Source organism: Larimichthys crocea, chromosome III (assembly GCF_000972845.2).
Source record: "Larimichthys crocea isolate SSNF chromosome III, L_crocea_2.0, whole genome shotgun sequence".
Taxonomy (NCBI): Eukaryota; Metazoa; Chordata; class Actinopteri; family Sciaenidae; genus Larimichthys; species Larimichthys crocea.
In genome coordinates this window covers 41,108,544-41,130,971 of record NC_040013.1, presented here as the reverse complement: position 1 = coordinate 41,130,971, position 22,428 = coordinate 41,108,544, and the positions used below count along the sequence as shown (strand labels likewise).

At 38.0% G+C, this 22,428-nt stretch overlaps 2 protein-coding genes across 2 annotated transcripts in view; one reads left to right on the top strand and one right to left on the bottom strand.

The window, feature by feature from the left end:
* prdm6 (PR domain containing 6) overlaps positions 1 to 1,716 on the bottom strand; it is an 81,207-nt gene extending 79,491 nt beyond the window's left edge. The window contains exon 1 of the mRNA XM_019276127.2: positions 1,355 to 1,716. The gene's annotated coding sequence lies outside the window, so the exon portion shown is untranslated. The remainder of the gene's footprint in view (positions 1 to 1,354) is intronic.
* Positions 1,717 to 10,589: 8,873 nt separating this feature from the next.
* Positions 10,590 to 17,778, top strand: ppic (peptidylprolyl isomerase C). The gene is made up of 6 exons (XM_010750451.3): positions 10,590 to 10,960; positions 12,180 to 12,293; positions 12,934 to 13,027; positions 13,438 to 13,505; positions 13,652 to 13,768; positions 15,612 to 17,778. Exons 1-6 carry the CDS (start codon positions 10,856 to 10,858, stop codon positions 15,738 to 15,740), a joined length of 627 nt encoding a protein of 208 aa, XP_010748753.1. The 5' UTR covers positions 10,590 to 10,855; the 3' UTR covers positions 15,741 to 17,778.
* The last annotated feature ends 4,650 nt before the right edge of the window (positions 17,779 to 22,428 follow it).

Below are 22,428 nucleotides of genomic sequence, written 5' to 3'. Positions count from 1 at the left end.
TGAGAAATAGTTTCAATATGTCGAGGAAATTTGTTTCATTCATTTTTTTTTTATGTGTGAAGAGGAACATAAAGTATTCCAAATTTAATCTACACTAAAGCCTCGAAAGAAACACATCCAGCTTCTAAATATTAGTATTTAAAGTGATACTTTGCTTTTTTGTATGCTGATTACTAACTTTTATTTTATTTTATTCATTGAATTTACATTTGAAACATTTACTTGAGTCTGATTCCTCGTGTTGAGTTTATATTTCAGGCTTGAAACTTGAAGTTTAAAGAGAAAATTACATACAGAGACATCCTGCTTTAAATTTATATTTGTGGAAATAATTATAATTAAGTAAAGCTTATTGGCTGACAATAAATAAGTTTCTGTTTCAGGTGTTTCAAATGATCCTAACCAGTTTATTCTGTCTGACACGCTTCACTGTTTCAGCCTGCAGGATGTAACTGAATGAAAATACAGATTTTGCTCTGTGAAGAAAGTTGAACATCAACTCTCACGTGTGTCTGTTTAAAACAAATATTAGATTATATATATTAAATTCGTTCAACATGCAGTATAAGATGAGTTTAGGATGGATGGAAAGACTGGTTGTTTCTGTTCTGATTAAATAAATCAGAGGGTGCACCCAAATATGATAAATTTTAAAGGATTTAAGGCAACATAGTGTCAACATAGAGTCCCCAACATAGCCAGAAAGTATCATCTTGTGCCTTTCCAGCCTCTCCATCTTATAACTGAGACTTGCAGGAGCTTATTTACATAAATTTCACATCTAAAAGTATTTTATCATTTTTTTTACTCCTCATCCTTTCTAAAAAAGAAGAGAGAGAAAAAGAGAGAAAGCAGTAAACTCTCCATATGGCAATAAAAAAAGACACGTGGTTAATGGTTAATTTCTGAGGCTTAAAATGTGTATAAACTCTACAGCCCATAAAAAACCCAGTACAAACTGATTCCAGCCTGGCTTGACACTCCGCGTCAACCCTGCTCCGCTGCGCTGTCTCGGTCTCGGATGTTTTAGCGCGGATTTTACGCACGCCAAGCTCAAAAACGCACCAAATAAAAGCAATAAAATTGCGAGCGCACACTCACGCGCACTTTGGGTGAGTTTACAGTGTAAACCAGGCAGTAAGTAAAAGTTTCATCAGACGGAATAAATAGGTCCAGTTAGGTCCAGTCAAATCGGCGGTGCAGCGTGCTATCCGTAGCCGAAAAGAGGCAACGCTCGGCGGCAAAAGACGTGTGGGCGCTCTGCTGGGTTTTCACGGAGTTTTCCGGGGTGCTGCGTTTTTTTTTCTTTCTTTCTTTTTTATGTGAAAGTTGTTGAAGCGCAGAAGATGCTTACTGCTGTCAGAGCGTGTACGGCGGCTCCTGTGCGCTGATTTCCGGGCAGCGGTGGAAGGTTTGTCCCTCCTCCGTGCTGCGGTGAACCATCGAGGGGAGCCGGGACAGTTCGCTGCGTCCTGCGCGTCTCCGGAGCCAAAACTACAGGAGCAGTTGCTGCGCGATCCTCTCTCTCTCTCTCTTCCTCTCTCTCTCGCTCGCTCTCTCTCACCCCTCCCCACTCTCTCCCTTATCTCCTATAGTCTCTCTCACACGTATTATTTCTCCTTCTCTACTCTCACACTTTCCCCGTTTTTTTCTCCATCCACATCTCCAGCCACTCTTTTTCTCTGTTTTCCCTCTCTACAAGTTGGCTTTTGTGTTTCTTCCCGTGTCTCTCTCTTCTTTCTCTTCAGCTCAGTTCAATTCAAATGATCTTTATTGACAGTACAAATTTCATATGGTCACATGGCTACATGTGAATCTCTCTCCTGTGTGTGCGTGTGTCTACCAGAGCAGCAAATCTAAATGTTGACTAGAAAGTGTGAAGTGAACTGTGGTCCATAGTAAATGAACACTGGGTCAGTGTTATCTTTGTTTGTATTTTATCTCTTTTATTGATCGATGCATATAAGAATAAAAGGACTGTCGGGAAAAGATGCTCCTAATAAGTTCAGTGTGTCAGATTTAGGGGGCTCTGATACCGAATATGGCAGAATCAAAATATAATATTCATAACAATGTTTTCATTAGTGTATAATCACCTGAAAATAAGAATTGTTATGGTTTGTTACACTGCAGTGAGTGGACAAAGAGTGGACAAACTAAACACTGACTTGAGATAGGGCATTTCGGCTGCAATCAGTAACTAGACCTCTAGATGCCACTAAATCCTACACACTGATCTATTAAATGATAAACAGGGAGTTTGACATTACATTTTCTGATTAGCCACCATGATTATGGTTTAGTCAGGGTTAGGTCACAAAAACTACAGTAAGTGGTGTGGGATGTAAATAAACTCTGAAATTTGGTCGTCCTGTGAGAACCACAAGTCTCGAAAAAGTTAACTATTCAAAAAAACTGTTGTGTTTTAAGCTTTATGATGGTGCATTTTCCAGCTAGGAACTAGCAACTAAAGCTGTCAGACAAATGCAGGGGAGTAAAAAGTATATGAAAAAAGTTTTACATTTGTAAAGCCCAATTGCGTAATGTTTCTACCATATTATATACCTTATAATTAGGTGAATGGTGCCTCTGCTTTTCCAACTCAGTGCGCCTGTTTCTGCACTATGGTATGATCATCTGTGAGAAATATGTAATGCTTTATTTCACTTATTTTGGTGGATCATATTTAATGGGAAAAAATGCTTTCTACTTTCCCTCTGATGTCCTCCAGCTGCTCCGCATCAACTCCATGAACAGTCTTTCCTGATGGACAGTAAAGTAAATTGCTGCAAAGTATAGCTGCTGATTGCTAATGTTAGATCAGTATGTTAGCCAGGCGGCTTGGACAATGAACTCAGACCACTGGGCGAGTGTTAGCGTTCGCACCACAGGTGTTTCTGGACCAACAGGAAGAGGAGGAAGTTTAAGGAATGGAGAGCAGAGCCAATGTTGTGCAAGAACGGGAGCTGAGCAAGTGGAGAATGTAACTGGGCTTAGCGGCCTCTGTGGACATAATGGTAGAGGTGAAAAGGACACTGATGAAAGAAGCAAAGAAGAGAAAAGAATGAGTAAATCAGCAAGAAGCTGCCAGATAATAGTAAATCAGGGACTGACTTTTAGTTGTTGGTGAGAGTTTTGTGAAACAAAAGGCTGAAAGACAAACACTGAGCTGGGCTTCTTGCTGTTGGACTAGTAAGTTCAACAGCAGCTACATCTTGTGTTGTTGCACTTGCCTGATGTATGGCTGTTGTCGACTCACTAGTTTTTGATCATAAGTATCAAATACACATTTACAGCTGTCCATATTTATGACAGCTGTATCACTGGGGGCACTAAGTTGCAAAAATACCACTTTTTACGTAATGTCGCTTTTAATGCAGGTTTGAGCTTGAATGAAGGTGTCATAGAATAATATTACCATGCCACCATCATGGTCACCAGTCTCACAAACTCTCAAGAGGTCTCTTGCCATGAAAATGTAAAGATAACTTGCCTTCTGTTGAACTTGTAGTAGTTGTGGGAGAGGGTGTTAGCTGGAGTCTTTTCTTCTTTCCAATTATGTATCTTCTTAAGAACTTTGAACCCATTTGTCAGTGTTGCAACTAAGATTGTCATTACAACATTTATTATTATTGTTGTCTTGTAGGTGGTCATCCTGCTGTCAGCTCACCTCAGCTTCTTTATCAACTTCTCACTTCAATTCAGCGTGCATACGTATGTGTGTGTGTGCAGATAAGACAGATTACAGCCGAGCTCATTGTGTTTCTGGGTCTGACCTGTTATCCACAACCCCGAGCTTTCCCACCCGTCTGCTGCTCATGCAAACACACACACACACAATCACAGACGCACACACAGGCATGTAAAGCATACAGTGTGTGTGTATACATCAGTCATTGTAAGCTGCTGTGGATAAGAACATCAGCTAAATGCCTAAAAACGTAAATGTGTGTGGGTGTGTGTGTGTGAGCGCGAGTGTTGTTATGACTGGCGTCGCTCTGACAGGCCCCATTTGTCATCCTCGGGACCTCTGGTAGATTGATAACGAACAAAAACACAAACATAAGCGTCTGAAAATGAACTCTTGTCGGCTTAAAGCGACTTTTTCAGCGCAGAGGAATGTGGGGCAACAACAGGCCGTCTGATTGGCTGAAACCCAAGTTCAGGGTCGACAGTAGCCATTGGGGAATCACAGGGCTGGGAGTTCAAATCCTGGCTCCACTAGTAGGTAATTTAAGGTTTTGGTTTTCTGTGAAGATATATTTATGTATATCTATACATACATATATGTATGTGTGTGTGTATATATATATATATATATATATAATATATATATATATATAGATATGTGTGTGTGTGTGTGTGTGTGTGTGTGTGTAACTGCATATCTTCATTTTCTTGCCGGGCGTTAGAGCTGCATTTCATTGACTAGATTGGATTAATCTTCATTGTCATTGCTCAATATACAAGTACTGAGACAATAAAATGAGGTTTGGATTTAACCAGAAGTGCAAAAAGAAGTGATATATAAATGAGATGAGGGATATATAAACATTTTAAAATTTCCATGGGATATATATATGTGAATACATTAAGCTGAGATATAAACAATATGTAACAGGATGAACAGAGTGAGACGAATACACTACAGCATGTGTAGCAGTTACAGTTGTCCATTGAAAGTATAAGTGTAGTAATTATACAGTGCAGGCTATTGTGTAACCCTGTATTGTACAATAACAATAAATCCTTAAAAAAATGTCCTGTTAATGAGTTGTTAGGAAAAACAGTTTTTGACATTAAAGGAAGTGGAATGGGCTCTCAGTCCACTTATACATCATTAGTTCCTTTTTTAGTCATTTCCATGATCTTTTTAGCTGTTTGACATTCCTGAGTCACATCTATGGCATCACAATAACTCATTTCAATAACATCACATTAGATTTATGTCAGCAACGATGACATCTTTAACTAAAGAAAGAGAAAAACTTGCTCAAGGCCGTGTCGCGTTATTTTTAGTGTTGATGACTTTAGAAGGGTTTAGTAATGTGGTGAAAATGTTGTGCTTTTCATCCGAAAGTCAGTAGGAATAAACTTTTAAATATCTCTGTTCAACTCCAGTCTTTATTTTGTGTCATTAGACAAACACATTCTTTGCAATAAGATAAGAAATATGTGGAGGTCAGAGAGCAAATGAGAGTAAATATATCTAATGTTTTTTTTCCTGGTCATCATAAACTGCTTCTGTCACTCAGCCATGTCGCTAGCATGGCTAAAAAAGGTTATATATACCTACATGCTGCTCTTGGATTCAAGACATTGGAAAAAATGCACTTCGTAATTATAGTGGAGTTTTGTGTAACTTATCTGATTTCTAAAAGTGCAAAGTATTTTAAACCATTTCCCAAATTTTCAACATACAGCTAAAGTCAATACATCCAATATAATTGACAATATAACAATTACTGTGATCAGTAAGCAGAGGTCATGGAGCATGAAATAATCATTCTGTCACCAGAAATTTATGACAGAAATAGGTTCATCTTTAAATATGAATCAGTCTTTATCGCCTCCTTTACATGAATGTTTCTGAATCTTTTTACTTCTTCTCGTGAAATTAAACAAAAAATCCAATATGGCTCAAGTGAAATAAAATGAGACACTGATTGACTGGATTCATATGTGAAGGTAAATTAAGTTAAACTGGTCTGATTTGATCATTAAAATGATATTGTAAATGTTTAAACACAATTCATACAAGCATGATATAAGCTTGATATGGATGAATTACTAAAAATGTATAAATTGATACTGCTCACTTTTTTTTGTTTTGTTATATTTTAGGCGTAATATCACTGTAACTACCTATAAATCGACAGCTTGATCTCTTTTGTGGCTTTAAGCTTTGTTTTTATAATGTTAACTCATATTTGAACTGCTTTTATGTATTTTTATGCATGAGCCTCCCTGTTCTAAATGTACATAAACTATTATTTTTCCACCTCATTATCATCATCATCATTAGTCTATAATTACCGTTCTTCTCCATATTGTGGCTGGGGATCCTCTTTTGGAGACAGAAAACATACAGAAAGGAAAAGAAAAAAGAAAAAAAGGAAAGCAGGAGGAGAATTAGGTGTTTTCATCCATTGATTAATGGCTTTCTAAAGCAAAGCACATCGGAGGAGCCGGCCGATCAATAAATTAACTGCCCAAATTCATCATTTTCTACAACAAAAGCTAATTATTTAGACGGCTGCAGGAAAAGAAAAAAACACAATATTAACAAGAGTTCATTTAGCAAAGCAGTGTATTCCTTCATGTTAGAACACTGCAGAGCTGCTGTTTACACTCAGAGCTTTATTTTTCACATAATCAGTAAAACTGAGATTATAGTTCCTCAAAATGATGAAAACAGATTTAGATTTAATCTTGATTACTGACCAAAAATTTCCCTTCAAATCACTAATACTCATATTTACATCTGAATAAAATAGTTAAGACAAATAAACAATATATTTTTGACCTTTTTTTTTCCTGAAGTTGCAGGTTTGGACTTCTTAGACATGATAGCACCTCTAAGAATAGGAATGCTTGTCGGCCCATCCACCACTTTAGATCAAACTATTTCCACAACTGTTGGATAGATTGTCATGAAATTTTGGCTCACACATCCATTCTCCTCGCTAACATGCTAAACTAAGATAGTAATCATGGTTAACATCTTACCTGCTAAGCATCAGTATGTTAGCATTGTCATAGTGATCATGTTACTGGTGAGAAATCCACAGTGCACTAACAGAAACTGGTCATGTTTGATCAGCACTGCCTAGTTTAACAGTGTGATCTGAGTTTTATGAGCCTAATTGCACAGGTTGGACTCACTGAGATTGACTTGTCAATCACAAGTTAGCCACGCCCTAAAGCATAGTCTGCTTTATCATCTATTTCACTCTAAATAGGACCATCATTTATAAAATAAACATCAGACTGTACTGAAGAAGACTTTAAACTAGCAATGGAGAGCATAAACTCTTGAGGAAACAGTTTTCTAAGGTCATAAATCAATGGGGGAAGTAGGGTAATTTCCCCATAAGACTCCATACAATCACACCTTATTGTTGCAGCCAATAAAGCTGGTGGCTATTAATAAGAATTTACATCCAGCATCAAAGCAGGAAGCATTGTGTCCTTGTTTCCTGTCATCTCTGGTTGAGTATCTATCATAAAATAGGTTTTTGCCAGTTTAATCTGAATTATTCATGTATTTTGATGATGCTTTAGGTCTGTTTACACCAGTACAAGACAAAAGGCTTATAAAGTAATCAGGACAAGTTGAATAAACACATATTAATGCTTTTTTGAATGTCCTAAGATCCTATTCTGCTACTATATATTTGAATGGGTTAATTTCCACTTGGTGCTAAATGAGGCCGTGTTGGTTTAAATCCATGAGGGTTAGTTAGCACATAACTGATGGTAATTCAATTAAAACGTTGGCATGTCCTCGTTCAATTGCGCGCACGCACACACACACACACACACACACACACAAATACATGCACCCACCACCCCCCGTAACCTTGGTGTGAGAGCCTCTTGTATATATATATATATATATATATATATATATTATATATATATATATATATATAAATATACAGGTTTAAAGCAGTGCCATTTTCATTTACATAGGAGCATGTTGTTAAGGTCCTGCTTTGACATTCAATTAAAACGTTTACATTTCTGCTTAATTAATTCGGAGGATGGCGGGAAGAAAAGACGAATGGACGGGTTGCTTTGACAGGAGACCGATAACCGTGTGTGAATGTGTGTGTGTGTGTGTCCTGGCTGTGGTGTTAAGGTCACAGCAAGTTGACTATTATAATTCATCTCTATAGACATGTATTCAGCAGGGACTTATATTCTCTTTTTCAGCTTTATTTCCTGCAGTTGAAGGCGAGCTGAGCGGAGGTGTTTTTAATGCAGTGTTTTAAAGCTTTAATACACGACTGTATGGACTTCATTATCCCTCTGTTTAATGTTAAAAACTAACTGCTGCAGCTGATTATTGATTTCTGCATGCTGGAAAATGCATTCGTTTGTCAATCATGAAGAAAGAATAGAAATGCACAGAGATGCAGGATCATTATACAAAGGACAAAAGATGATTTTGTTTATTTTACATTTGGATAACATTATTTAGAGTTTTGTCAGCAGTTGTTGCTCCATAGAAATAAAACCTGCAGAAAATATAATAATCCAATATATTTACAGTATATACATTGTGGTGGGTTGAGGAGGCCTCTGTATTTTTAAAATCCTGGCTACGGCCCTGGTAAAGACAGAAGCAATACTATTTGTTTATTCTAAATTTATTTCATTTTCAAGTATTTACAACTTCATCACTATAATTATGATGCAGTCATCTCATTTTGACATGATAAATGAGTATTTATTGAACTGAGGTCTTTAGTTTTCCACAGATCTGTGATTTTATTGTAGCAGTATTTCATGTCTCCTCCGAAGTAAAAGCATAATTCCTGCTGTCATCAGACATATTAACATGTTCACATGAGGGATGCATCTGTGTGAAACGACTGAATTTGAAATGATGTCTTGGAGATATTTGCTCCTCCAGCAGACAGGGGTCACTGTTATGGACAAACACTTCATGACATATAAAACTGCAAAAGTATAAATTGTTAAAACATTTGTTTTTGTTGCGCTCACTTTAAGATTTGACTTAATAACAGAAACAACAGCTGAGTTTTGTGTTTATATTCACTCAGTATCAGTCTGTGCTCCGGCAGCAGTGCTTGTTCTGACAGGTGTGGCATTCTGCTGGTTACTACAAATGATCAAACACACAGATGTTAGTGTTTCTATCAGCTCAGGATCTTAAAGGTCGACACAAACAGGACTGGTAACCTTTATTTATCCAGAGAAGGTTTGACTAAAATTAGAAGCAAATCCATTGTTCAGCAGGAATGCTTTCCCTTCTGTCTCATAAGCCCTTCATGTTCACCATGAGACCCCTACCACTGACTTAAGTGTCAGTGTCAACAACTTGCTTGAGTTTTTTCTCTCTAATGAACAGAATGAAAATGTGACACTATTTGTTTTGGTGGACTTGAAGGTTCACAGTTGTTGTGTTTTAATTTTAGAACATTTTTGTGCTCAACATGCTTTTAGGGTGTGTTGTGTCTCAGGATGTGTTGTCTAACCCAAAGTGGAGTAGTTTTATGGTTTTGAATACACTGGATAAAAAAAAAAAAACATGCATGAAGTCAAAGTTTTGGACACACAGTTTGGACTTTCAGTGGTTTTTACTACATTATAGATTAACAATGAAGGCATCAAAATGAAGTATGTTTTATATTGTACATTCTTTGGCTTGAAATTCTCTCAAACGCCTTCATGAGGTAGTCACATGTAATAATTTTTGATTAACAGAAGTTGAGCAGTGGAATTTTTTCTTAATTCTTAATGTTCAAGACCATCAAGTGTTGAACAGCTCTATCTGTAGTAATCGACATTATGCCAAATACCACTCAACTAAGTAAAGAGAAAAGACACGAAAACCTGCTGCAGAGTTACCCCCAAAATTCCACGAGGGACGGATACGCTGCATTGCGTATGCGCCGCGACTGCCAGAGCAATATGCAGCTGTTCTAGTCAATGTTTCAAATCCCAACAACTCCGCTGTGGTCTGGTTCAGAAGTGTCCCAGAAGTTGGCCTCCGCTTGGCTCCGCAAGGAACACCCGCGAGTAGCCCGCGTCAATTTGTCCGGAAGCCAAACACAGAAACAGCATAAAGAATCCAAAAGAAAACACCTCAGATTAGAGCCCACATAAATGCTTCATTGAGTTTAATTAGCAGACACATCTCAACTCAACTATTTAGAGGAAGTGCTTGAATCAGGTCATCATCTTCAAATTGCTGGTGACACTGTTGGTGATCTATTAAAAATTCAAGGCATACTTAACCAGCATGGATACCATAGCATTCTGCAGTGACGTATCATCCCATCATTTGTTTTTCATCAGAACAATGACCAAAAACACATCTCCAGGATGAAGGAAGACAGTAATTGCTGTATCAAATGACCTGGACTCCATAATCACCTAACCTAAACCCAACTGAGATGGTTCGGGATGAATGCAGAGTGAAGCTGCCAAGTTCTTAGCATACTGTATATGGGAACTCCTTCAAGACTGTTGGAAAACCATTTCTTGGGACTACCGTGTGAATGCCAAGACCGTGCAAAGTTATCATCAAAGCAAAAGGTGGCTACTGTGGTCTAAAATATAAAACATACTTTGCTCTGTTTATACTTTAAAAAAATCTTTTTATCACACAATTGTTCAAAGTGAGGTGTTTAGTAATCTACAGTGTTCTGTTTTCACCACTTTCACAGCAGACAGAGCTTTTGGGACATATACATGTTCAACATTTCTGTTTAGAAACACTATTTTATATATCTATATCTATATATATATATATATATATCTCCTTGATTGCCCTTTCTTCATCATCATCCTACTTTGCACTTCTACTTTGCACTTGTCTCCTCTCCTATCCTCTCCTCTCTGCATACTGTATGTCATCCCTTATGCTTACACGTTTTGGTTTTATCTTCTCTCCTTAGCATTTCTCTTTTCCTTTCCTTTCGCTTCGTCTCCTCAGTGGGCGGGACTTTGTTCCAGGGTCAGCCCACAGGGGGAGTGGTCTGCTTATGCAGCCGAGTTTGGAGCGCTGTTTCCCGGCCAGCCTCTCAGCTGTGACTCGCAGTGATTTCTTCTTCTTCGTTACTCCCAGCAGGGGCCTGACGCTCGCTCTCTATGATTAAAGATGGAGCTCCGGTCCATTCCTCCTGCTCTCCTCGTCCTCTCTGTAGCATGTCTGCAGCCGGTATCCGGCGTGGTTCCACGATCAGGACCGAAAGTCACCGAGAAGGTGGGTGATAATATTTGCCGCATTTATTTGCATGAACCCTTGTCTTCTTCTCTCTCCTCCGTTGATGGCGAGCTACTGCGCGCGCCCCCGGACCGTGCATTGGTGTACAGAAGACGAGCACGCGCTCGCCCGCGCGCGCAACGAAGAGCCCGGTCTCAGCAGAGGGGGGTCAGGCCAAGACCGGAAGACGGAACACACACTTGTCTCACTGCATAAGCACACAGAGCTTTCTAGAATATGTGCGTTAATACACGCGCACACACACACGCACAGCTGTACACGTGTCCATTCAGACAGTGGGTCTGCCTGCAGGACATTCACTCTATCTCTGGCTCTCTCACATACACGCACACACAATATTCAAATGGTTTAATGTAAAATAATATCCAGTTATTAGAGCATAAAATATATCGTGGCCTGTCAACACGTGGTTATATTGTGAAATAGTGGAGATGAAACGTTAAATGAAGGGAGAAAACAATATCTATATATGAGTTCTGCAGGTTCATCAGTCAAACTTTCACTGAAGTCAACATACTTATTATCTGCAGTAAGTATGGGATGTTCAGACATATATTCCTGATATCCATCAGCTTTACTCTGGAGAGCATTACTCGCCGTGTGTGTGTGTTCATGAAACCAGAAAGCACTTCAGATCCCTCTTAGTGATCAAATTTGCTTGTCCTATCTCTGCGGTCAAATTTAATCTTGACTTTTGTCAGGATATGATTTGTCGAAGAAATAAAAAACATCACTCTGTCCTCATTTCAGTGGTGGAAGAAATACAGCGTGGACAAACTCAAGTTACAAGTTTTGCAAAGGGTTTAGCTTGGATTCTCCCATGGATCAATGAAGTTTTATTGATATAATAATATGATTTATTACTTGATTATATTTTGTTGCATTCATCTGAATCTAGTAAATAAACTCAGTTAAATATATTGCAAATATAGTGCAGTAAAAAGTACCACATGTCTGTCTGAATTGTCTCATAATAAGGTAAGTACAGTACTTATGTAAATGTACTTTCCCGCACTTTACTTTCACCACGTCCTAATTTGCAATAAAATGTAGTTAAAGTTACAAGTTCAGTGGTTTGCTTTAGAGTAGTATATAGGAGTACAAAAACTGCTCAAGTGAATGTTTCCTGTCATTTTACACCTCTGATTGATTGACAGTCTGTGTGTGTGTGTGTGTGTGTGTGTGTGTGTGTGTCCAGGTGTTTTTTGACATCACAGTGGCGGGTCACGAGGTGGGGCGGATCGTCATCGGCCTTTTTGGGGAGGTCGTCCCTCTCACTGTCAATAACTTTGTTGCCCTGGCAACCGGAGAGGTGGGCTGTCTACACACACAGAAACTCTGACATCAACGCATATAGTGTTTAAGTTTCTATCCTCCACAAATTTTTCTTATGTTCCCTTTCCTAATTTATATACATATTGCATATTCCTCACTTTTTTCTTTTTTTGTTATTTATTTATTTTTATTATAAGGAAACTTAACACTAAATCATACTGTGCATCATTTCTATATTTCTAGTCAATATTGCACATTAGGTCTCAGTGATGGTTTTGTTGTGTTTTACATGTAATTTCCACAATTTCCATTTGAGATATTAAAATTATAATTTTTTTTGTTAATTGCATCTTAATCTTTGTTGTTCAGTCTCTTGTCTGCTGTGACCTTCTACATCAGTGATACTCAATTTAAGAACTGACAGGGTGCTATGTTGGTCCGCCAACCATTTTCTAATTGACAAAGAAAACAAAGTGATTCAGACTGGGTGTTTTTTTTTTTGTGTGAAAAAGTGCACCTACACCTTGCCTGCATGGGGCTGTGATGATGAGTGAGGACACAAATGTGACCATCTAATCTTCTCAAACTGCTTATTCTCTCTTACTGTGACTGTGCAGTGGTCATTGTGTGTGTTTGTGTTCATGCTGACAGTTTCCTGTTTCTGTCTGTTTCTGCAGAAAGGTTACGGCTACAAAGGGACAAAGTTCCACAGGGTCATTAAGGACTTCATGATCCAGGGAGGAGACTTCACAACAGGAGATGGAACTGGAGGTAAGAATGAGACTCAAAGTGATCCTCTGCTAAATGTGTTGCTCTTTTGAATATCAAACACTCAACACTCAAACACTTTCTGCAGGCTTGAGTTCACAACATGAAAAGCAAACTCCACTATCATCCATGTATAATCCACTTCTCTGCTTTCCATTCAGATACTCATTGTGTCTCAGACACACATATTTTTTCACCAAAATACTGCATGCAAAGCTGTCAACACATCAGTTGTGCCATTTGTGCCACAAAGATTAGTGCAATAGTTTGTACCCATGTTATATTTCTTGTTAAGAAATAAGGTGCAAAAGGAAAGTTGCAGAATGTTAAAAAAGCACGTATTTGTGTTGTTTTTAGCTTTTTATACACAATTTGTCAGTAACAAAAAGTGACTAAATTCTTTTTCTATGCAGGTCACAGCATCTATGGAAGAACTTTTGCAGATGAGAACTTTAAACTGAAGCATCTCGGAGCAGGCTGGGTGAGCACTGTCTCCTCAACAATGAGCTAAAATGCTTTGAAGCTCTGCATATTTCTGCCTTTTCAGTGAAAAGGTGACTAAAACCGAAGTATAACTTGTCAAAATAATGATAACGTGAATTGTGTTTGTGTGTGTTCATGTACCAGGTGAGTATGGCCAACGCTGGTCCGGACACCAACGGATCACAGTTCTTTATCCTGGCTGCCAGAGCACCGTGGTTGGATGGGAAACACGTGGTTTTTGGCAAAGTCCTGGACGGGATGGTGGGTATACCCTCAGACATTTTCCATAAATCTGCTCCATGAAAGTTTGTTGTGACATGTGGTTAGGTTCCCATTGACAGATATGACATTTTAAGACATTTTGTTGCTAGTGGAGTCTGGCTCCAGACATTTCTGATGATAGATGAGAAATGTTACCAAACTCATTTTTACACTATCAAAAAATCAAAACATACAATCCAAACTATGGAGGAGAAAAGGTCATCCACGTGAGATCTGCCTGCTTCTTTGTTTAGTAATTTTTGCCACAAGTGAGCTGACTTCCTGTATAGATACAGGGGCTCCACCCACACAGGAAGCAGTCCAGGTCAGGTAGGGAGAGATTTAAAAAAGGAGCAGAATTTTCTCATAAATCCTGCCTTCTTTTAAAGACAACTTCTTTCCTTAGTCTTTCCGGAAAGGATAATGAGGGTCATGAGTTTTTTGCATACAATTTTATTCAGTATCTGCTGCTGTACTGGGTAGTGAACAACAGCACTTCACCAACTGAACAAAGACAAAGAAGTCTACTTACTGCAACTTTCAGCTTCATCAGTGGATCAAGTCATACATTTGAGTGACAAAATGTTTTGTGTTCTTTGTGCTGAATTTTTTTCAATGAGCAGTTTTTTTTTTTGGCATTCAATAACTACAGCTCTCAATACTCTTAGTCCCAGGTGTGCTGTCAAAGCCTCATGGAATCTGTAGTTCATCAACCAGGTCTAAATTAGTTGTAGTTGAAAAGTTGAAATTCGTGAAGAAAAAGTTTGATTTCTTAAATTGGCTTAGTTGACCTCTTAACAGATCTACGACTAAACCAAATACTTACCTACAAAGAGGAGATGTAACAGGATGAAATATTTTCAGCAGCCTAAAGGAAGAATTGTTGATTAAAAAAAGGTTTATGTTAAAGATAAAGAAAAACAAAACAAAATGTTAGACAATCTTCGGGATATTGTACAAGGTGGATAATGCACTGTACAGTTATGGAGAAATAATCCACTCTGTTTTTTACAGATGATCTCCTTTATAAAAACCAACTGATAATCAGAGATGTATAGTAACAAAGTGGAACTACTTAAGTACTGTACTTAAGTACTAAAATGCAGTATCTGTACTTTTTTGGAGTATTATTTTTTTCCCCAACTTCCACTTTTACTGCACTACATATTTTTGATGAATTACTCCGATACATTTTTCATGTGCTGAATCGTTTCTCGTTACTACTGTAGCGTCCAGCCGGACGCGTGATGAATGACGAGGTGTTATTCAACAAACCTGCATTTATTGCTGAACGGTTTGGTTACAGGACTCGATTACTGTCGGCCGTAACCACGCCAAAAAAACAACAACATAACAGTCCTGGTCTCACATCAACCTCGCTCGTGCGCCGTACATCATACACCTGACTCACCTAGGCGCGCGCTCTCTCACCTGCTCCCCCGCCCCCTCGCTCTCGCATTCATTCAGACGCGATTACAGACCATGGGAAATCACAGAACTCGACCATGAACATTGTAACACTGTAACATTAGAAGTTGTGCCTTAATAAATATTTGAAGTAATATAAAAAAACAGTACTTGTACTTGTACTTTTACTTTTACTTTCAGTACTTGAGTAGCATTTTTTTTTACATACTTCTACTTGCAATACTTAAGTACAAAACATTTTGAATACTTTAGTACTTTCACTTACAGTAAGTATGGTGTTTAAAGAACACTGGTTAAAGAACAACTTCTACTCAAGTCAGTTTTTTGATATAGCACTTGTACTTCTACTCCACTCCTTTACTCCAGTACTTTATACATCTCTGCTGATAATATATGAATCTTTTCCATCTGGCAGGCTGTGGTTCACACCATTGAGCTTCAGGACACCAACGACAGGAACTTGCCATACACCGAGTGTGTGATCGTCAACAGTGGCAGGATCCCTGTCAAACAACCCTTCATAGTGGAGGTGGAGGGCTGGTAAATTACAGCAAAGACAGTATATTATTATGACATACTAGAAATCGATCTGAAGTCCATTTTTGCAGTTTGTCAAAATCAAATTTCATATGATTACTTTTACATGTTAACACACTAACACTAGCATGCTAGCAAGTAAGGCTGGGTATTGTTGGAAATTTTACCAGGACCAATACTGGTATTGAGACTGAAACAATACAATTCTCTGTACTTAATATAAATATTATTTTTCTTTTTTCTTCTATAAACTTTTCAAACTTATCAGTGTTTAATTTTGTCTTAACGTGACTTAATTGTCATAAAAACAAAATGCAGACAAAAGTTATCAGAAATGTTGATTTAAATCAAGAAAGATTTGATCAGATAGAAAACGAGACAAAAAATCTAACCAAGCATTCAACCAAATTCAGTTCCATCTTTCAGTATTTGAAAGTGCCACTGATGCATTTTGGTTTGTACCAAAAATACATTGCAGTTCAATACCCACACCTATTAGCAAGCTAACATGAGCATGAAGCATTGCATCCTTAATGGTAACATGTTCACATGCTAACTGTGACGTGTTACAGAGGCTAAATGTTAGCATGTTAAATGTAGTTGTAAGCCATAGCATGCTAACAAACACTTAACTTTCCCTCTGAAGCAGTCAGCAAGAGTGCTTTAACCTGGCGAAGGTGAACTTCTGATCGATTTCTACTGTATGCAGATAGGAAACAGATATTTTAATTAAGTTATAAAAGAACAACTGTCTGTGAAAGGAGGGGAAACTTTCTAAAATAGGGTATACAGGACAAAGAAAAAGACAAATGAACCAACTGAATCCACTCTACAACTTTGACTTGGTTTGGAGATCAGACACAAAGTTAAGTTCATCATAGATAGTAAACATTGGCATGTCAAATTATTCTCTATGCTCAGGTGAAAACCTAATATCTCCAAAATGGCATTTTCTTTCTTGCACTTAGATGAATTTTCCACATTCAAGCAACTTTACAATCCTCAAATTAATATTTAGTGGGCTTTTAAACAAAAGGTTTCATGAGCCCTGACACATGATTTTAGTCACTTAAAAACATAAAACTGAATGAAACAGAAGACCACATTTCACTCTAGAAATACAGCATTTATGTATGTGCTGCAAGGTGATTTTTTTGGATTTTATTCAACATGAGCATGCAATATACATACCAAAACCTGGAGATATGACGTTTACAGCCAATTATGACTCATTGTATGCAGAGAAGAGCAGTGTCAGTTTGACAGTTGTGTGTTTATCAGGTTCACTGTGGTTCATGCTAACCATTTTAATATGTTAGCATACTTGCATATTTAGTGGATGGTGCCAGTTAGTGTTATCCCCAAACTCATATCAAACTAAATAATGAACTGTGACCCAAACATGATGCGTATCATGGAAACTTGCACTTACAGAACTATGTAGCTCCTTATTAATCTCTTATTGCCAAATCATTCTTTATTTGCCAAATTTGCTTACACCTGCTATGCATCTAATCAGCACCGACATATCTCATTTTCAATAACTGTTAACAAGTGTATGCAAAAACCTTTGTAGCAAGTGTCAAATGCCATTCTTGCACTTTATTATGATGATTTTTATCATTCCATCATTGAAACTGAAGATTTCTGTTTCCGTGTTTGATTAAATGAGTCTTTTCTTCCTGATGCATTATGCATTATATAATGTATGCAGAAACTACAGCACAAATTGCACAGGAGGAAATATTCTGTGGTTATTATTACTGTACTGATACTGTAGCTGTCCCTCAGAAATGTTCATATTTGTTACCAGATCAGTGAACTCTTCTGACTGTTAATCTTTTGTGATTTGTTCTTTTTAATGTCGTCGTGATTTAAATTAACCCGAAAAACAGTCATGGTAGCAAAATAATCTAGGAAAGTTATGACTCATTTCACTGATGTTAATACAACATTTAAAACCTCTTTAACAGATATATCACATGTTCTGTTTTCATTATTTATAAAAACAGCAGAAGAAGTGCCAACAGGAGTATTTTCTACAATAAATAATATACTGTTGCAAAACAATCTTGCAATGTTTCATTATTTTGGTGCTTGGCTCTGTCTTACTTATGTTTTTTTTTTTTTTTTTTACATTATGTACAGTTTGTTTAATATATCAGATCATCCTCTCCAACTCTCTAAGAAAGCTAATATCACATAAGCATATTTACCTGGTATTATTCAGGTAGTCATGATAAATACTGTGTATCACATGACCTGTAACCTAAAATGTTATGTTACATTCTCATTGGACAATTCTGCACATCATCATGCACACGTTTTAGCTATAATCCTAATGTCTGGTGCTATTTCAGGGCGCAGGGTGTCACACTTTTAACTATAAATATATACACATACAGCATCCACCAGCTTTTCTGTAAATATAAGTAGAAATTTAAATTTGGCATTGAAGCATGATGTAAAATGAATATTTAATTATGTGTTTAATTTGATACTGACTTTGAGTCAATAGGTAGTTCAATAGAGCAAAACTAGTTGTTCTTTTCTTTCTAAATAAGTAGACCTAAAACTGCAGGTCCTCAAACGGACACTTGAGGCTGGCTACAGAGGTGAGTCTCCATAAGTCCACATGTTAAAATGTAACATGTTTATAGTCTGGTACAAAAAACAGTTTTGGTCTCTATAGCTAATTTCAACGTTATAACAACTGTACTGAGGGTACATTTTTATAGAACTCGCCTGTTCAAATTATATTAACGCTTAAAGTTATACATAAAAACAGCATGGCCACTTTGATTAATGGGGGTGTCATTACAGATTGCTTGTTTGAGCAACCAGGCATCATTCAGCCCACCTCATGTCTGCAATGACCCACGTCTTTGCCAATTTTTTTCCCCCATTAGCCGAGAAGCAGCAGAGGCATGCAGGACTGCCATGATGGCAGCATTTACACGTTTATGGTTTTAAGACCAAAAACTGCTAAACTCACAATTTAGTCATTTAGAAACCAGCAGTATCTTGCAATTCTCTGCACTGATAAATAACATTATTCAATAAATTCAACATAAATAGAGCTTAATAACTAGTATCCTGGTTATGTGAGTTTTCTGTAAACAATACAAATGCGATACTGAGGCATTTAAACATGTAATCACATCAAAAAATCATGAACATGAAACCTATTTATGCTTAAAACTTTGAACAAAGTGGGTAAAACACTGCTAAACTCGTCATGACTGAACCAGTACACCATGCCAGATCCTGAAGTCCCTCTGCTTTACTCTCACTTTACACACCTGCTGCGTGTGGAAATAATCCAAACACTCTTTTGTCTCTCATTCGAACAAGCTGTGGGTTTTGCGGGCCGCTGTTTGAGTAGCGTTGGCGTTAAACGGTGTAATTATTGTTGGTAAAAGGTGAAGCTGCCCGAGAGCTGACAGCTGATCTCTCAGCGCTGACACAAAACTGCTGCTAATGAGAACTACAGCGGGTGATTTGTTTTCCCCTGTTCTACAACACACATACACACACAAAGATACAAACAGATAAACAGATACACTCACACCTACACATCCACACACACACACAGGGGAGGAAAACATCTCCAAACACAAAGGTCAGAGCGGAGCAGAAATCTCTGGAGGAAGACAGGAAGTCGACAGAAAACAGTGAAATGTATCCCCGCCGTCAACTCGACGCACTTGCTCCTCTGAAAAGTCAGATCTCCACAAATTAAGAAAATAATCCGGATTTTCACTTCTGACTCCTGTTTATTTCAGAACAGCTAAAGGTGAGCAGCAGCCCGAGGCTGTGGGGGAGTTTCAGCTCTGTTCATTTTAAATGATCAGACCATTTTCTTCTTTCCACTCATGTTTTTTATCTGTATTTTCTTTTCTTGGAAAGCTTCTATATAGTGATTTTGGATGGAAACTTATATGATGTGCGTACTTTGAAAAATAATTTTTTGGGCATTTTATGCATGTATTAGATAGTGATGGTGGAGAGAGAACAAGAAACAAAGCAGAGAGAGCAACAAAGGTCCCTGGCCAGTCCTTCAGAGTTTTTTAAAGTTACTGTGAAAGTGATTATCAAAGCCATAAATTATTAGTTATTAATCTCCTTTATCTAGTTTTTGGTTTGTTTTTCTGTTTGTTGGTTTATACTTTAACATTTGTTTTTTATGCACTGTGCTTCTTGTTTTGTATTTTAAACGGCCGCTGCAAAGTGACTTTTCCTTTAAAGGTCAATAGCAAAAAGTGTAATGATGAAGTGAAGTGAAATTAAGTGAAGTGAAGTGAGTTATTCACTCTCTTTATAAACAAAGCCAATAATGTATACATGTTTAAGCCCAGAAGACAAACCCAAATGATGTCTTCAGTCAAAAGCATGAGAAAAGCTACAAACCTCATGCAAGTCAGACTGCACAAAAGGTACGTTTGTGTTATTAGACATCACATGCCAAAAAGGCTGAGATTTTCCATATCTTCCAAAATAACCTATGAGACTTGCTGTCACCAAACATCTGGTGTCAAAATATCTAGGTTTAAAGGATACACTGGAAAGGATGTTTTAACTCCATCTCCATCTCCAATACTCACATGCTATAGATATCAAATGTATGGTGTATGAGAATTCTATTAAGACACTTAAAACATCCATATAGAGAGGTTTCATATCATTTAAATAATGTAATTTTAACAGGAAGAGAGACCAAACTACATGATAAAATATAGTCATTTAGAGGCTAGAGTTTATCATTTATATCATCATTTAAACTTATAACTTGTACTTATTTATTCTGAGTTTCTGTAAATCTGTAAATCAGTCATTACTGGATACTGTCCACTCTCTGTGTGCAGTAAATGGTAAATGGACTGTACTTATACACTATATACCACTCAAAGCACTTTTACACTACATATTTCATTTACCCGTTCACACACATTGATACAGTGATGGCGTTGGCTGCCATGCAAGGTGCCAACTGCTCATCAGTTTTAGGAACTAACCATTCACATGCATTCACACGCCGATTGCGCAGCCTTTGGGAGCAATTTGGGGGTTCATGCAGACTGGAGGACCTCTGAACATCTGATTAGTGGACGACCAGCTCTACCTCCTGAGCCACAGCTGCCTCAGTCATGTTTAAATAAAAAAAAAATTAATTTACACAGAAAATTAGGATAAGCTTTACTTTTTAAAAAGGATTGTTTTAGTGGTTTCAAATCTAGCACATAATGGGACATGATACGTTGGCCCACGTTCATACAGTTTCTAAAAACCCCTTAACTCTTGTGCCTTGAAGGTTATTATAAACATATGAGCATGTAAAAGGTAAACAGTGGCGCAAACTCTCTGAGAAATGTCATTTTCTGGTCCTCTCTACTGTCTGAAACATCTCAGCTGAGTCTATATTTTCTGGCTCTTGTTGTATTATTTTTCCACAGGACCACCAGGTGAGATGGACGCACAGATGGACAAAGTACATCCTTAAACATCCAGCACCTCTCCTCAACATGCTGCAGAGAAACCCCTCTCTGTTTGTCAGCCGATATAACAAGACTGTCTGAACCCTACGAACCAGCAGAGAGCCAGAGATGGAGGGCAGAGAGGGTTTCGGAGGACGAAAGAGAGAAACAGAAAGCGATAGAGAGACACAGAGAGAAAGAGACAGAGAAGGAGGAGGTGAGAGAGAAAGTGGTGGTAGGTTTTTAAATGGTCCAGTGGGATGCGTGTCGAGGAGCAGGAGGAGGAGAGGAAAGGGAGGCTCCCACAGCGACTGCTAGTTGTTATATTGGGGATCTGTTAGTGGATCAATGAAAAAAGAAAGAAAGAAAGAAAGAGAAAGAGGGAGGGAGAGAGGCTGTGTGGAAGGATGACAGGCCTCATTACCACCAAACCTCAGACAGTGATGCTTCTGTGTGTGTGTGTGTGTGTGTGTGTGTGTGTGTGTGTGTGTGTACATTCTTACATGTATACTGTGTGTATTCCCATGCCAGCAGGAGTCCATTTACATGCATGTGTGTGTGTTTGCAAGATTGTCCTTTCTCTTTCTGTATAACTGTGTGTGTGTGTGTGTGTGTGTGTGTCTGTGTGTATGTGTGTGGTTATGTGTGTGGTTATGTGTGTGTTCGCTCCCTGCAGGCCTCTGTAAGAGAAGGATGATGGGACAGAGTTGTTTAAAGGTCAGCAGCAAACACATCATCAGACAGAGAGAGCAGCCCTGAGAACTAACAGCTAACCTGCACACAACCACAAACTAAACTGACCACAACACAAACGTAAGGCTGCATTCAGTCAGATATTAAAGGATAATTCTGCTCTATTACAGCTCAGGTCATCACTAATAACGAGATTGTGCTCACCAGTTTAAGAGCTGAGAACAAAAAAACAATCGGTTTTACAATCTATCAAATACTTAAGATATTTCACTCTGAAAAGTCAGGCGGACAACAAAATCAGTAGGATTCATCCTCTGGGGAATGTCGAAGAGTGTTGTTACACTCATGGGAATCCATCTGATAGTTGTTGAGATATTTCAGTCTGGAGCAAAGCAGTGGAGCCTCTGGCATGGCTAAAACCTTGTCAAATAATGTCATATATGAGTTTCTGTGGAAGTATCCAGGATTTAAAAAAAAGTTTAACCAATGAGTTATCCAGAACCCCAAAACCTATGCAAGTTCCTCTAA

Coding starts and splice junctions, on each gene's coding strand:
- ppic (XM_010750451.3), top strand. CDS start 10,856: ATGGAGCTCCGGTCCATTCCTCCTGCTCTCCTCGTCCTCTCTGTAGCA. Junction 13,028..13,437: donor AACAGGAGATGGAACTGGAG/GTAAGAATGAGA, acceptor TTTTCTATGCAG/GTCACAGCATCTATGGAAGA. Junction 13,506..13,651: donor AGCATCTCGGAGCAGGCTGG/GTGAGCACTGTC, acceptor TTCATGTACCAG/GTGAGTATGGCCAACGCTGG.